Here is a 16,829-nt window from a genome sequence, read left to right on the forward strand (position 1 = left end):
GCCAACCTTATATTGACCCCATTTGAATTAACGTGCTCTGACTGCTTGTCTGCCAAGTCTTGCAGTCTTACAGTCATAAGCCTTCATTCTTCAAGTTTTTGCATGACACCAAGCTGAGTGATGCTGATTATAAGCCTGAGGAATAGGATGCCATCCAGAGTGATGGAAGCCATCCTGAGCCATCAAGAAGTAAAAATATATGAACATTATTAGGAGATTGAACAAGGCCAAGTGCAAGGTCCTTGGCCAAGCATGGTCCTCCAACCAAGTGAGTTGGAGTAAGCCAATGTATCATCAGGGGCTGGGAAGTGGGCAGACTGAGACTAGCCCTGCCAAGAAGGACTTGGTGGAGCTGGTTGTTTAAAAACTGCACATGATCTGGTGACAGTCACTCACAACCCAGAAAGCCAAACATGCCCTGGACCGCATCCAAGGCAGCATAGTCAGCTAGGTGAGGGAGGGGATTCTGCTCTGTGCTGGTGAAATGTCAGGTGAAGCACTGCATCCATCTCAGGAGTTCTTAGCACAGGAAACATACTGACCTTTTACAGTAGGTCTGGAGGAGAACCAGGAAGATGATGAGAGGAAGAGAGTACATCTCCTGTGAAGACAGAGAGAGTGAAAAGAAGGCTCTGGGGAGACTTTGGTGTGGAATTTTCAGTGTTTTATGGGGCTCATAAAGATGGGGACAGTTTAACAGGGTGTCTTGCAATGGGACAAAGGTTAAGGTTTCAAAACAAAAGAGGTCAGGTTTAAATTAGATACAAAGAAAAAATATTTTGCAATAAGAGTGGTGAAACCAGTTCTGTTTAAGATTCATTATTGGGATGAAGTGATTAAATCTACCACAGTAAATTAGCAGAGGACACCAAGCTGGGTGTAAGTGTTGATCTTCTGGAGGGTAGGAGGGCTCTGCAGAGAGACCTGGACAGGCTGGATAGATGGGCCAAGTCCAACAATCTGAGAATTAACAAGACCAAGTGCCAGGTCCTGCACTTTGGCCACAGCAATCCCTGAAGTGCTACAGGCTGGGGACAGAGTGGCTGGAGGGTGGGCAGGCAGAAAATGACCTGGGGGTGCTGGTGACAGCGGCTGAACATGAGCCAGGGTGTGCCCAGGAGGCCAAGAAGGCCAATGGCATCCTGGCCTGGATCAGCAATGGTGTGGCAGCAGGACCAGGGCAGGGATTGTCCCCCTGTGCTGGGCACTGGTGAGGCCACACCTCAAATCCTGTGTTCAGTTCTGGGCCCCTCAGTTTATAAGGAAAATGTTGAGGTGCTGGAGTGAGTCCAGTGAAAGGCAGCAAGGCTGGTGAAGGGTCTGGAGCACAAGTGCTATGAAGAGCAGCTGAGGGAGCTGGGATTGTTTATCCTGGAGAAAAGGAGCCTCAGAGAGACTTTATCACTGCCTACATTTGCCTGAAATGAGGGTGCAGTCATATGGGAGTCAGTCTCTTCTCCAACAGTGACAACCAGTGACAGAATGAGAAGCCACAGCCTTAAGCTGAGCCAAGGGAAGTTAAGGCTAGACACTAGAAAAAGATTTTTCACTGAAAGAGTGATTGGGCACTGTAACTGTCTGCCCAGGGAAGTGGTGGAGTCACCATCCCTGGATGTGTTTAAAAAAAGATTAGACATGTCACTTAGTACCATGGTCTTGTTGACGAGGTGGTGCTTGGTCATAGTTGGACTTGATGATCTTAAAGGTCTTTTCCAAACTACTTAATTCTGTTATTCTGTGATAACACTGGAGCAGGCTGCCCAGAGAGGTGATAGCCCCAGCCCTGGAGCTCATTCAAGGTCAAGTTCAAAGGAGCTCTGAACAAAGTGATCTAGATGAAACAGCCTCTACCCATGGCAGGAGTGTAGGACTAGATGAACTTTAAAGGCCCCTTCCAACCCAAACTATTCTGAGACTCAATTATTCCATTAAAATACGTGCTGAATCCTGCTCCAGGAAAAAAATCTTTCATCTCTTAAGGGATTTATTCCAAGCTGCAGAGTAGCACTGTCATGAAAACTGAAACATAACAACTCTAAAAATTGCCATACATAAAGTTAAATGCATAGGGGTTTTTTGTTTGGTTGGGGTTTTTTTTCAATGTTTGCTTGATAGTGATTGAGGTATAGTACATGTGTGTTGGTAGAAATAGCTGTGTAAAACAGAGGTTACAAAGGATGAGATTGACGAGTAGAAAGAGAAACCTGAAGAGTCATAGGTGCCTGGTGGGTAGATAGCCCAGCTGCTGGTCTTTAATTGACACTTAGCTAAACTGTGTGACTCCCTCTTGCTTAGTCTAAGTATTTAATCTGAATTATTAGTTTCCTAACATTTAGCCCCTTCCCTTCCCTTCCCTTCCCTTCCCTTCCCTTCCCTTCCCTTCCCTTCCCGTCATCCTGAGGCACAGGAATTTTTCCTCAGGCATCACTATTGAGACATGTTTCATGAACACTATTATTAATTTCAATTTTTTATTATATCCTCAACATATAAAACCAATAGTATAAGAACACTGTCAAAATGTTTAAAAAATCCAATTTTATCTGACTTTTTAAAATGCCAGCATGAATGATGTGTCTGATAACTGATGCTTTCTTCATCTGACATTAGTGCTGCATGGAATTCATTCCTTCTCCCAGAGACTGACTATATCCCTGGGTTGTTTAACATTTGAATTTCATCCTACTGCAATACATTTTTTTATTAAACTTATGTCTGGTTGAGGACAGGGATTAATTGTTAATATTCTCCTGCATTCTTCTCTTATACACACTGGGGGAAAAAAGGATTTAGATTCCTGTCAAATTTTTTATTTTGTGGTGAAATAAGAGAGGAGAAGGCTGCGTGGACTGTCCTGCCCATTACTGACATCAAAGGATCAAATACATCTTGTTTGCTGTGCCTTGTGATTCCAATCACAAGAATATCTTCAAGCTTGGGGAACAGCATTCTTTTTATCAGTCTTTTAGGTTTTCAGACAAGTTCAAGCCAAAACTCATTTCCTACTGGATCTGCTGACTATCTCTCACCCTTCTGACTGTCTCCTCATGAGCTTCTAAGCAATCCCAGAGAACAGTCAAATTGCCTTCACCAACAGGGGTCTGAAGTGCTGCCACAAAGGAATCGCTCAATTACAGAATCACAAAATCATTAAGGTTGGGAAAAACCTCCAAGTCCTTTGAGTCCAACCTTTAAACAATCACAACCTTGCCTAGATCAGATCTTGTTAAATTAGAACTAACTTTTTTTTTAAGTAATTTAATAATTTTTTAATTAATTAAATGCATTTTTAAAATAACAAATTACAATTTCAATATACAATAGAAGTAGCTGCTTCAAGACTCTGAATTTAGGTTTCCTCAGACATGATCCGTTTTTGCTTTTTTTACCTGCTTCTTCAGGAAAAGTAGGATGAAGTAGCAAGGAAGGAGAAAGGTTTTCTTTTCTCCCTTCATCATCTTCTTAAAGGCAAAAGGTAATTGGACCCTAATATTGACCTTTGCAGTATTCGTGTCAGGGGTACTTCAGCTGTCATACCTGTATCTTAATCTGAATAGCTCTTACTTTCTGGTTGTATTTAGGATGTACCTGGAGGCACAATGGCAGCCAGCTCTGAAGCTGTCAGTGCCGTGATCTCAAGGGCAGGACTGCCTAGCTCAGGATTATCAACCAAGAGCATGATGAGCTGCACTCCCTGCTTGACACTCTGGGAGGAGCTTGATTTCACACACAAACTCCTCATTCTTTGGGGTTTGAATGCAACAAAGACAAGACTACCTCATTTGGAGAGGCTGGCACTTTGTGCGCACTTCCCTTCGGAATAAATTCCAGAAGTTGTGCAGTATGGATATACTCTACAGTCCTACTGGCAAATTTTCATTTACAGCAGCTACTGCACCTATTCAGAAGTTGTGATATCAAAGTCCAGTAGCCTTTCAGAATAATAATCATAGTATTTGGCTCTAAAGCTGTAGATTAAACAGGCTACTTTATGTTACAAGACCAAACTGGTACAATGCTACAAGTATATTACACAAAGACAACAAAAGGAAAAAACATGGAAATCTTTACACTGTCTGTAAAGACTGCTGGAATTTATACGTGTGAATTATTCTGCTCTCTATTGCAATCTCCTCTGTGTTATGTTATTTCACCATTACTGCTACTTATCTTATGCATACCATAAGCCCTAAAATCCACCCAGGAAATGAGAGAAAAAATTCAATTGCTCCATAAAAAATAAGCTTTTCATTCAAGGAGAATGCTTATCATCCATACTTATTGAAACACAGCAGTAAAAGTTGATTGAATAATGAATGAAACAACAACCCCCTTTTCGTCTCTTTCTTTTTTTTGTCAAAATCTATGGGAAGTTCTTTGAACAAAATGTAATTATTTCTTCTTCCAAGATATATATCACTATCCTTTTCTTCTTTCTTTTTAAGGAAAATAGAGATGCTGAAAATGAAAATGTCTTCAGATGGAAGAGGCAACTCATGAATCGAACTTTAAGTATTAGAGAAAAACAAATGCAGTCTGTGTGATGCATCAGAAGGCTGTTGAAACTCTCAGCTTGTTGCCATGCAGGTTCATTTATGATTACTTCGTAGCCAATTGCTACTTTTCTCTCTTAGCAAGTTATCACCTTTGTCTTCAGCAGTTCAATAGTTTCCTAGAGCACAAGTATACTGATTTGGATATTGCAAGTAAATAGAAAACATTTTTTGTCTACAAAATGCTTACATTGCACATAAAAGTTATCTATTTCTTGTTCACATATTTCATACATATCTTCATAAATATTGTCAAATTAAATATTCTGATATGCAAATCTCTTTCAGTGGGAATTTTCTGTGGCTATTTTGGCATAATTTCATAATAGCAATATTAACAATGTGCTATAGGACATAAACTGTTAGGGTCATAAGTCACTAAATATAGCTGCTACTTTGTATTGCTTGAAATATTTCTCTCTGTTGAATGACTCTTAAAAAAGGAGATTAAATCTGCATAAGACTAGATGTTACCTGTCTTTCATTTCAATAATTCAAATATTCATTTTATATTGCTACAATCCATATTGCTTTTACAACAAATCACATTCTGTTGTGATGCTGTGAAAGTTTGCAATATGCTCAAAAACATTCTACATATATTTACTTGAAATCCATCAGGAAGCATTGTATTTCCCAATCCCTTCTAACAAAGACATTGTTTTTACTAATAGTAAGTGCATTGATGGAGAGAAAGAGAGAGAGAGAGAGAGAAAGAATGAGAGAGAAAGAATGGTCCCTTCTGTCTCCCTTGGTGAAGCCAGGGTAGAAATCTGTGATAATCTGATTCTTTTAAAAATTCTATGCAACTGCAGATGATAATGGAACTTCAAAAGCAGATCTCACAGCAATTTAATTATAGCCATTTAAAAATCTAGAAAACTTTAACTCAGTAATTTTGAGAAATTGACTGACTTGTGAATGGGAAATGGGGGAAATAAATCCTGAGGGCTACTGAAAATTAAATTTTCAGGCAACTAGGTCAAGGATTTTCACAAAATTATCTGTAATTGAAGTACAGTGGGGTAAAATGCCTCTTTGACCTCTATGGTATTTTGATTAAATGCATATGCACTTAACTATGTAGCAGTAAGTTAGCACACCAGCTGTCTTAAGAAATAATAAATGGAATTCATGTCTTCTGCAATTCTTCTTTCTCAAATCAATAGTGTTCTTCAATGGAAAACTTGATCTAATGAATTTCCTGACCTTTTTTGTTGTTGTTGTTGTTTCTTGGGGCTGGGAGATAGACAATAGATAAGGCCTCAAAGGCAGACAGAAAGGAGCTACTGGCTTGCACAAAGCTGGCTCAATTTAGCACTGCTAAGGAAAGACAAAGAGCAAAATGTGCTGGGGGTAATTTTCAATGGACACTTTGACCCAATCAGATCCTCTTTGTCTCAGTGACCTGGCCTGAGGTTTATAATCATCTGCCCAATGTGAGGCAGCAGCTCTCTTCATTTCAGGAGCATAAGTTTCTGAAAATATGTTTCAGTACCAAGTCTCCTCCAAGAAAACAAGCTGAGCTGATTCTCTGTCCTGAATGGTTTCACTATCTGACCACTTCTTTCTTGCCTTGTGGACATTGAAATTTAAAAAAAACTCCTCTAGAGCAAGTCCCAAAGATTATCACAACAGCTCTTCCCCAGAGCTTTTACCTGCACTTTGCCAATGTTTTCATCACTTCTGGGTAGACAGGCAGGGAGGCCAGAAGATGATAACAACTGAATGCCATCAACAGGAAGGCAATATTGGGATGTCAGGGGACACAAGAGAGACAATGGACTTTGAATCTGGGATAACAGGATGCCATGGCAAAAGCAAATGGAACTTTGAAAATTAGATCTAGATGGCAAGAAGATTATATCAGACAGGTTCACCAAAACTATAAAATCTCATTAAATTCTGCAAGCAAAAGATATTGTTATATGCATACGTTTTTGTATGTGATTTTAACTTAATCATTATGATACACATTACTAGTTGCCTTAAAATAGTATTTAAGTGTTCTTATCCCACAATAAAATCAGATTCTGATCACTGAATCAGTCTTCCCCATCTCTGTGAGAACCCCGGGCTTGGTCTGGGGTCTCATGTGGTGGCAAAGTCTCTCCTCCAACCCGTGCTTCCAAAGAAAAACTCCACAGCCTCTTGTTGTTTGGTCTCAAGGCAGTTTATTGTTGGTTATCTAAAAGATTGTCTTCTTGGGCTGTGGCTGTTTGGTCAGCAGCCCAGGCAGGGACACACACACACACCCTGACATCCTCTCTGTCTGCTGTCTTCTTCTTCTCTCCCTCCGCCCAGGGCTGCTGCTATCTTTTATATGTTATATTACGTGTTACATGTTTATAGTTTTCCCCCAATACCTACTACCTATATTACAAAGTGATTTTCTACTCTAAACCAATCCATAAATGCCAGCACCACTAAGAACATGGAGGCAAGGAAGAAGAAGGAGGAAGAACAGGATCAGCCCACTTTCCTCCATCTTAGAACTTCTGACCCCCATGTACAAAGTAAAATCCCCCCTGTACATGTGCTAAAACCCCCCTCTACAATACTAAAAAAATTTCCCCTCTGTTTTGTTACTGCTTTTACTATACTATCTAACCCTTTGTGACTGCTTGTTCCACCTCCAAAGTTGGTAACTCGTTCCAAGGCTCAAACTCAAAATCACAGCTGTTTCCAGCTGCCTGTCAGGGTCTAAAATGCTCCTGACCAAGGCCTGGAACCTCTAAAAATGTCTGAGAGACATTTTGAGTTCCAACATCTCTTCATCACCTGCAGGCAACACCCAGCCAAGTATTTAGTCTGTTTAAGATGTGACTATGCCACAATGTCTGCTGAGACAGGTCTGGTTAAAGGCAACCAGCCAAACTTGAGTACAGGCAGTGCCTCTGAGTGTGGTCCAGTGCTGTTTTGATTGGTTTGGGTGTCTTCCAATCCAAACCACCTTCACTTCATCTGGAAGCATTGTTCCAAAGGCCAACCAAAAAATTGTGATCTACTGAGATCTTGGCTCCAAAGACATTATATTTACATGTAAATTTTAATAGCTTTCCATGTATTTCACATCTCCCTTTGGTTCAGAAATTTATGCTTTGACCACAGCAGTTCAACCAGACAACCATTGTATATATTTTATATATATATCTGTGTGTGTGTGTGTAGATATATATGTATATGTATGTATGTATGTATCTTTTGGCATGCATTTTGATATCAAACTGAGGAAGGGCATTTTCTCTTTGAGCCAATTGAAAGAAAGACTAGAGTATAAGTCAACTCCACCTCACCAAGCAGATTTCACTTTAAAGATTTGATTACACATGGCATTCAGTAGTGAGCTATGCCTGAAATGGCATAGCATATGCTGTATTATACTCACTTCAGTGCATTTTGTACCAAATCCATTTGACCTATGTCTGCCTACCAAACTAAGCACAGTGGAGATGCCAAGAGGTACGAACAAGATACAAGTTAAAACAGGCCACAGACAACACCTTTATCTTACATCATTCTCATTGCTGCTTCTCATTGCTAAGCTATGGCTCAGCTAAGGATGTAAATAGTTCTGAAATGTGAAAGTCGATTTGAAAGGATTATATTGACTCTGTTTAATAGCAAAAGATGTTTCAAGTGCCTTTTAGTACAAACAATAAATAAATACATTATTACAATAGGAGAAAATACTGATCTCTGCTTGTGCTGAGTAGCATTTTCAACATGACTCTTGTACCTTTTTCACTTTCTTCCACTTTGCTTTTTTGCAAGAAATGTTTTGGGTTTTTTAAGAAAGAACTCACTATATTAAACAGTTCTGTGAAAATTTCAGAAACTATGTGGACGGCCATGTGCCTCTGATGTTTGTGGGTGGGGAGGAGGGTTCTGGGTTTGGGTTGAATTGGGTTGGTTATTTGTTGCCCTACCAAAATTTTTTCAGGCTTAATAATGTTTAAAATATTTTATAATCCATCTGTTTCTTATCCCTCATATTCATTCTTCTGGACAATACTGACAGTCTGCCAAACTAACTTGGCACAGACATTTGCAAGGCCGCAACTTGTGGCCACATGTAAGTAGAATTCTCTGCGTGCTTGAGCATTTTTTTAGTCAAGAGAGGCAAGTGACTCGTCTGTCACTCACTGCCCAAGTCAAGAAACTACTCCATTATGTTATATAGTTTAGAGTACATTCTTGCTGTGGAAAGAATTATTCACCAAAATTTTTTGCTTCCAGTCCAACAGAAGGTATTTCATGCTGAGGAATTGCCTCTGAAACCACACTGTCTACTCAGAGAGAACATGAGGTCAGCTGTGAGTAGCAAAGTGAAGTGAGGCTCACAGCAGCATATACACAAATAGGGAAACTTGGACTGAGATCCAAAAATACAGAAGACACTGTAGCTTCCAAAACTCTGAGACACGCGATCATTTCTAGACTTTACAGAACACCAACAGGACTGTTTGCATGCTACATTATAGCCATTTTAGGTTTTCTCCAGCCACATATAAAGGAGTCATAGTCAACCTCTACTGTTAAAGCAGAATCTCTGTAAAACCTGGGCAGCTATGAAACAGAAATTCACATGCATCATAATTCTGTTTCTTCTCTCTGGGGATGAATCACTTCTCTGTGTGTGTTTTAGTGCAAGATTCACAATGTTGTCCTGAAAAATGTTTGAAACTGCAGATTCTAGAGACCAGTTTCTTTAACTCTGAGTATATTTAGAGACATTGGCTTGAGGGGTTTTGTTGTTTTTACCAGACATACTGCATGTTGCTGTCAGGATGGGACTGAGAGAGGAAAATAAGGTGTATCAAGAATTTTATGTTGAAAGTTTCTATTTAAGTTGATGAAATTTTATGGTCTCAAAATCTGTTTTGCAGTTTGGATGAAACCACCTCAAGCCTACATGTCTTTTTCTTATTCCTGTGTGTTCATCCCTCTAGCCCCAACGATAAATACAGTTGGCCTGTGCAAGCATACTTCAATTGCTCTGCCAGCACTTCTTGTCGGATGTCTGATTCAATCCCAAATTCAGCCTCAACTGGAGCCAAAGAGCAGAGAAAATCTAGAGTTATGAAACTCTATTTTTCTTTTACAACAATCTAAAGAGGTATTTTAAAGGAAGATAAGGTTAAAGCCTTTATATCTGTACTTATCTTTGATACTCAGAATTTTCTCAAGTTGTGAAAACTCAGTTTTCTGTGCTCTGTTCAAAACTTGAGATCTTTTGCTTGCTTTTTGGATTTTTCTTTATTCATTGCATGAACTTCCATAGGATCTTTAAAACTGAAAACTGTCTAAACTGCGAGGACATTGCTTGTTAGTGGACCAAATAACATTCTGCAACTAACAACAAATATTGATTTAATGAAAAATTGATTTAAAAAAAAAAAAACACTAGGTTGGTTGGTTGATTTTTAGGGATTTGATTTAGTTGGGTTTTTCTTAAATTGCAGTAGAAATTAAATTAAGAATTTGAAAATCGCAGTACAGAAACAAAAAGCTCTATTTTTTAAAGCAAGTCGTTTCGTCCACATTATAAAATTTATTGCGAAGCAGGGAAAAAAAAAAAAAGAGAGAGAGAGAGGCAAGAGAGGGAAAACGTAAAACTGTTCAGAGAAACATTCTCACGGAGTTCTGGGCTGGTTCTTCCGACGAGGCTGGTGCAGCGCTGCGAGTCAGGAAGAAGGAGGAGGATGCGCTGAAGCCGCCCAGGGCGCCGTGTCTGCCGCCCCGGCCGTGGAGTCTCCGGGGTCCGGCTCCGGTGGCCACGCCACGGTCCGGAGAGAGGCCGAGGTGAGAGGCTGGTGCTGGCGGGCGCTGAAGCTGCGATGTCCCGCGGGCCCCGGCGGAGCCCGGCCGCGTCCCGGCGTCCCGCCCTCGGAAGGAGCGGCCGGAGACCGCGCGGGGCAGCAGGGGCGGGGGCGGGCAGGGAACGGCGCGTCTCTCCCGCTGGCGTCAGCCGAAGGCTCACAGGCTCCGGGACTCCCGAGCAGGAGCCGGCGCGCCCGGGCCAAGACGGCCCGCGGCACGGGTGCCCTTGTACCCCGTCCATCCGCAGCCCTGCAGCGCGGGCGGGTCCCGTGGATAAAGTGAGCACGAAGGGGCACCCCTCTGGTTGACCCGTCTCACGCGGCTTGGGGTGTACCCTGCTTCCAGGACCTGGGGCTCTCGGCGACGTCGGGTGGCCCCGTCCCGTCCCATCCCAGCCCGAAGTCGGGAGCCAGCCCCCACGGGGCGGCGGGACCCCGCTCGGTCTATCGTGCGGGACCGGAGGGCGGCCGCGCTGCCCCAGCTGAGACCGTTGCCGCAGAGTTTACAGGAAGCTTTACAAAGAAAAAAAAGATATTTGGAAAAAAGCAAAACGTGGAGAAGCCGAAGCGAAGTCGGCAGGATTCAAGGAAGGAGGCACTAAGAGGAGAAAGCCCCTCCTGTGCTGGGCGCAGCAGCAATCTCCCCACACCGCCGGCGCTTACGGGCCCTCCCGACCCCGCTCCCTGCCCGGGCTGTCCGGCCGCTCTGCCCAGGCCCACCCGCGGAGCGGGGTGCTTCCAAAGGCACCGGGCGCCTGAGTGCTCAGGAGAAGTTTCGTCTCCCTAATCGCTCTAGGGTAACTCCTCTGACACTCCGACACTTAGAGAACATCTTGGACACGTGTGGTTAGGAGTGATCAAAGAGATAAGATCAAAGATCACTTTAATTGGGAAAATGAGGCCAAATAAGATTTTCAGAAAACCAGCTACATATCGGAGGTTGTCAAAAGCACTGTTTTCGTTTAATGTAAGCGGTTGAAGTTCAGAAATTACTGGACACTTACATTCACGTGACACACATATTTCACATTCCCTTTTACTTACAAGCAACAGAGACTACACAAAAATAAACATGAAAAAAATATATATTTGGTCAAGCATTCATTCCAGGCAACCCGTCGCAGGGGTAAACGGCAGCCGGCCCAGTGCCGATATTCGGCCCGGCGCCTTTCCCTCCTCCCCGGGCCGAAAGCAATTCCAGCTCCCGGCCGCAGCCGGAGGGAAAGGCATAGGCAGTGGAGGGGCAGGAGGGGCTTTGCGACGCTGTCCTGCCCCAACCCCGGGCAGGCGGGGAAGGAGAAGTACACCGGGTTTCCCGGGGCCAAGCAGCTGGGCCAGCGGCAGAGGCTTGCAGATCCGCACCGGGGACCAGCCAGGTCAGCAAGGAGAACTCTCAGGACGGAACCCTCAGCCTGCTTCTGGCCGTGGCTCTCAGACCTTCTCAGATTGGAAGGTCGTGCTTACCGCCGCCGGGGCTCGCCCATATCCTTTTCTCTGCGGCGAGATGCTGTTTTCCCCACCTGCGACTGCCGCTGGCTGATGCTCTCGGCCCCTCCCCTACTGCCACGGAGCACATGGCAATGTTTTGGTTGATAGGTTTGGATCGTTTTGTTGTTTGTCTTTCTTTCTGTTTTTTTTTTTTTTTTTCTCCCGAGCAAAATGTGCCGCAGCTGACTGACTTTAAAGCAACTGCAATGTCTCAGGAGAAACTTTCAAGCGTCTGTGGAAGGGAAAAAAAAATAAATTAAAAAAAAAAAAGAGGGTAAAAAAATAAAGAAACGCTACTTCGCAGGCTGCTGAAACTCCCTGTGCCGTTGCGTGCGCGGTGTACTCAGGGACAGTCGCACGGCGCCAAGCCTTTCCTTGCTGGGAAACACTCGGTCCAAGGCATTTTAAAAAAAATAATCCCCATAAATCTCCATATGTAATGAGGCGTGCGGTTCGGGTTTAAAGTTCTATAATTTCCCTGTGTTGTAACAAAGGGAACCCCGATGAACTGGCAGGTCCTAGCATATCAGGAGGGCTGTCAGGCAACACGTAACGCAGGCAAGGAGTTACTTTGCAAGATTACCAAACGCGGGTGGTTTTCCCCCAAGAACATCCACTTGAGGGTTTCCCAAACAGGGAAGCAACGTGCTTAAAGCTCCTTCCTCTGCTCGAGGAGTCGCCTTCAGCCTCCATACTCACACCCCCAGACCGAGGTCGACCAGTCCACTGCCGTCGCCTCGTAAATCCAAGAATAATCCCCGACACGGCGGTTTCCTGCATAGGGTGGTTTTGTTTTACCGATGCTACTCGGGCAGACGCTCTGGTTTACAGCCACCACAAGCAACGACCTGCAAACCCTAAGTCTACCCAGAACGATGGAGAGTGGGAGGGAGGCGGGAGCGCCGGCGCTCGGCAGCGGAGGCCGGGAGAGACGAGGGCGGCCGCGGAGCCCTCCCGGGCCGGGCGTCCCTCGTCGTTCCCAGCGGAGCCCTGCCGGGACCCGCAGGGCTTGTCCGGCGGGCGTAAAGCGAGTGACTCGGGCGTACTGCGTGGAGCGGGGATGCCGGAGTCCCCCGCCCTTCGGAAGGGCTGTGCAGGGGCTGGGCGGGGGCACGCTGCGGCTCAGGGCAGGGGGGTGGAGGAAGTAACAGGACCCCATTGCTCCGTCCCGGAGCGGTGGGCTTCACTGCTGGCAAAATTTGCACTTGATAATTTTCTTAAAAGCACTTTGGAAGTCTTTGTTGAAATAGGCATAGATAATGGGGTTGAGAAGGGAGTTGGAGTAGCCCAGCCAGTTGATGACTGCCCCCAGCCACTCGGGCATGTAGCACTTACTGTCACAAAAGGGCAGGACCAGGGCCACGATGAAGAACGGCAGCCAGCAGAGGATAAAGGTGCCCATAATGATGCCCAGGGTCTTGACAGTCTTCCTCTCCCGGGACAGAGCCATTCTCCGTTTGGCTTCCGTGTTCTTCTCGTTGCGCCTCTCGAAAGAAGGCAGCGGTGGGGAGCCGCACGCCTCGCTGGGCAGCGGCAGGTGAGTCTTGGAGGAACTGTTGCAGTGCTGGACCTCAATGATCTCCAGGGCGGTCCCATCCTGGCCCTGCCGCACCGCGCCGTTGACACAAGTGCCGGGCTTGGGCTCTGCAGTCCGCCGCCAGCCCTTGCTGGGCTCCCCGTTGCCTTTCTTCACGGTGGCCGGAGAGAGAGTGAGGCAGGTGTCGGCGATTTTTTTCTTCTCTGCTTTCTTTACTGTCTTGCGGATCCTAAAGCGTGCCGCCTTAAAGATGCGGCCGTAGAGCACCAGCATGAGAAGAAGCGGAATGTAGAAGGCGCCGAAGGTGGAGTAGATGGTGTACCCGTGGTCCTTGCTGATGGTGCAGGCGTCGGGGTCTGAGCGGTCCTCCGGCGTCCTCCAGCCCAACATGGGCGGGATGGATATCAAGAAGCCGATAAGCCAGGTCAGGCTGATGAGCACGGCCGCCCGCCGGGGAGTTCGCTTGTTAACATAGTCAATGGGGTCCGTGATGGCCCAGTACCTGTCCAAAGCGATGGCGCACAGGTGCAGGATAGAAGAGGTGCAGCAAAGCACGTCCAGCGAGATGAAGATGTCGCAGGTGACCTGCCCCAGCGTCCACTTGTTCAGCACCTGGTAGAGGGCCGCCATGGGCAGCACCAGCACGGACACCATGAGGTCGGTGACGGCCAGCGAACCGATCAAATAGTTGGCCACGGTTTGCAGGGAGCGCTCCAGGGCGATGGCTGCGATCACGCAGGCGTTGCCACTCACGGCGCACAGGATAAGTGTGCCCAGGAGCAGGGAGGTGAGCACCTGGTAGCCCAGGGTCATCTCGGCGAGCCCAGGGCCGCTCGTCCCCTCGGGGGAGCGCGCTGGGGAGGTAGTATTGTTGGCCACATCCATGCCGGGCGGGGGGTGGGGGGGAGTCGCTTCAGGAGACAGACATGGGAAGAGATGCCGGTCACTTGTGCGCTCCCCTGGCAGGAGGCATCGGCGCCCCGTGCGGTTTCGCCACGCCGGGCACCCCCCGCTCCACCACCCCTCCCTCCCTCCCCTATATAGCGCGGCGGGAGGCGGCCGAAGCTCGGAGGACGGCGGCTGGCGGAGCCGCCCCGCGCCCGCCCATCCCCGCCGCCTCTGCCCAGCGCGCAGCCCCGCGCGGTGGGGGCGGCCCTCCTGCCGCCGCTTGCCGAGATTCTGCCCCTCGCTCTGCCGCTCACCGCGCCGTTCCCCCTTGCTCTGCCTCTCCGCGTACCCCTCGCTTTCCACCCGTCCCTCCCTCCCTCCTTACTCTCGCCCCTCCCCGTCCCCCCTCCCCTTCCGCGGTGGTCTCGCTGGGTCGCCATCGTCGGGGGGGCGCAGATGTCATTTCCCTTCGCCCCCTCCCGTTTGGAGCGACACCGCAGATAAATTCTCCACGACTCCCCCTCCTACCCCCCGCCCTTTACAAATCGTTTCCCAGCTCCGCGGCCGGCAGCGGTGTCTCTGGGCTGTTCCCGGACCAGCGCCGGGGCGGAGGGCAGAGCAGGGAAGGGGAGAGGGCGTCCTGCGAGCGGGCGCTGCCGCTGCGGCGGGGGCAGCGCGCAGCCGGGCTCGCCCGGGCGGGCGGCGGGCGGCGCTGAGGTGCCGATCGCCACCTGCAGGCAGGCCCGGCCGCCCGAGGGCGCGGCTCCCGCGGGGCTCCGGGGCCGGGCACCGCCGGACAGGACCGGCCGGGCCGTGGGGCTCGGCCCTGCCCGGCCGCCGCAGCGAGCTGCTGGAGGTGCCGGGGAGCGGCACCGGCCGGGAGGGCGCAGGGAAGCGGGAGCGGGGCGGCTCTGGTGCGTCTCGGGAGGGACCCTGTATAGCTCGCCAGGGCTCCTGCTCAGCCGCTGATCAGTGCGGTAGCGATGGAAGCCCACTTGTGATGGTTCATGCCCTCGGCCCAACGCCCCGCCGGCGGGGGCTCCGCGCCGGTGCGCGGCTGCCGGCCCGCCCGCCCGCTTCGCCGTAGAACGAGCGGCAGCATTGCCGCCCGGCCCTTCCGACGGGGAATCGCGGCACAGCACACCGGAGAAACCACTGTCCTCTCACGGCAGTAACAGCAGCGACAGCAACAAAAAGAAATGGTAAAAATGACTAAAGAAGTCCCAAACAAAAAAACGTAGCTCGTAGTTCAGTCCAATAGGAGGGGAAATGCTGTGTCTGATAGTGAAATGAGAAACACACTACTGAGAACATCTTAAATAAAAGAGTGTTGGATTGGCATATCATAAGCAATTCAGTTATTATCCAGTAAACAGAACCAACAGTCACAAACCTGGGAAGAATCTGTTATGAAAGTAAATAAATAAATAAATAAATAAATAAAAATAAAATAGTAGTGATGTTTACAGGCTTCTATCTGTTCATGAAAGGCAAACAAAAGTTCTCCAACATAACTCTGTAATAGCTTTTCTACTGTCTTGCAGCTCAGTATTTTTAGTGCTCATTCATTCTGCTCTGTAATTCTGCCATGTAAGTTCAGTAAATGTAAAAAGCCAAACGAGTAATTGCCTAACAGGAAGATTTGCTGATTCTGATTTGATAAAACTTGAGATGAGGTTGACAGAGTCTGCTTTGCACACCCTCAGATTTCCTTCATCTTCCTCAGTTAACACTTCAATTTGAATTTGGAGCTTCAAAACATTTGGACAGATTCCAGCCAGTTCCTTTTTATGAGGGGTCAAGGCTGGACTTCTCTGCCCCTAGGCTTTCGATCCCCTCTGTAAATGGCCAAAGCATAGAGATTAGCTGGATTAGTAGATCAGAGCTGCACCCTTGCATGCCTTTTTTCTCAGCAGATCGCTGAGACAAGATCTGTGTCCTATTGAATGAAGACTTAATGCTGTTGAGACACAGACAAAATGTAATCGATATATAAGTATGCATTACGGCTTCATTATCAACACCTATTTTCTTTTTAATGTCCCCTCAAATGCATGGCATAGTTGACTTCTAGGCAACTAACTATTTAAAGAATAAAATAATAAAATAAAATAAAATAAAATAAAATAAAATAAAATAAAATAAAATAAAATAAAATAATAAAATAACAGGTCTGGGAGGCAGGGAAATTTCACCCAGCTTTCTTGGGTGACAAGTCATTAGCCTAATTAGATTATCTTGAAATTAGCATTTCAAAGCCACAGGGGAGGCAGGCTCTTGGGGAAACTGTTTCCAGAAATGTTTTGCGCTGACACGGCCGAGTGAAGTCAATCCCAGACACATTTTGGTGAGAAACCCAATGAGAAAAGGTTGGCAGGGTCCTTTTTCAAATGAAATATTTTAAATAGGCTTTAATTTTTAATTTTTTCAGGATTTGGAAGTAATTTCTCTCAGAATTAAACTGAGAAGCAATTTAGGCAACCGTGGATGAAGGGGAGGGAGTAGGAGGTGGAAGATGTAGAAGAAGGGAAAATTCACTCT

General features: G+C 46.6%; 2 protein-coding genes across 3 annotated transcripts in view; both read right to left on the minus strand.

Moving 5' to 3' along the window:
• LOC146763853 (uncharacterized) overlaps positions 1-11,168 on the minus strand; it is a 33,593-nt gene extending 22,425 nt beyond the window's left edge. The window contains exons 1-2 of the mRNA XM_085567940.1: positions 10,194-11,168; positions 543-601 (exon numbers count right to left, since the gene is read on the minus strand). Coding sequence (XP_085424066.1) covers positions 546-601; positions 10,194-10,617 — 480 coding nt within the window. The 5' untranslated portion in view covers positions 10,618-11,168 and the 3' untranslated portion in view covers positions 543-545. The remainder of the gene's footprint in view (positions 1-542; positions 602-10,193) is intronic.
• Positions 11,169-11,315: 147 nt separating this feature from the next.
• On the minus strand, positions 11,316-14,612 carry HTR1A (5-hydroxytryptamine receptor 1A). 2 transcript variants are annotated; one of them, XM_085567939.1, is made up of 2 exons: positions 13,199-14,414; positions 11,316-12,095 (listed from the first exon to the last, which is right to left on the minus strand). In XM_085567939.1, exons 1-2 carry the CDS (start codon positions 14,283-14,285, stop codon positions 12,088-12,090), a joined length of 1,095 nt encoding a protein of 364 aa, XP_085424065.1. In that variant the 5' UTR covers positions 14,286-14,414; the 3' UTR covers positions 11,316-12,087. The 2 variants fall into 2 exon arrangements, with proteins under 2 accessions (XP_085424065.1, XP_021390147.2); XM_021534472.3 differs by having other exon boundaries at positions 11,316-14,612.
• Between the last annotated feature and the right edge of the window lie 2,217 nt (positions 14,613-16,829).

The sequence above is a fragment of the Lonchura striata genome, chromosome Z (assembly GCF_050655825.1).
Source record: "Lonchura striata isolate lonStrDom1 chromosome Z, ASM5065582v1, whole genome shotgun sequence".
NCBI classification, from domain to species: domain Eukaryota; kingdom Metazoa; phylum Chordata; class Aves; order Passeriformes; family Estrildidae; genus Lonchura; species Lonchura striata.

Coding starts and splice junctions, on each gene's coding strand:
- HTR1A (XM_021534472.3), bottom strand. CDS start 14,285: ATGGATGTGGCCAACAATACTACCTCCCCAGCGCGCTCCCCCGAGGGG.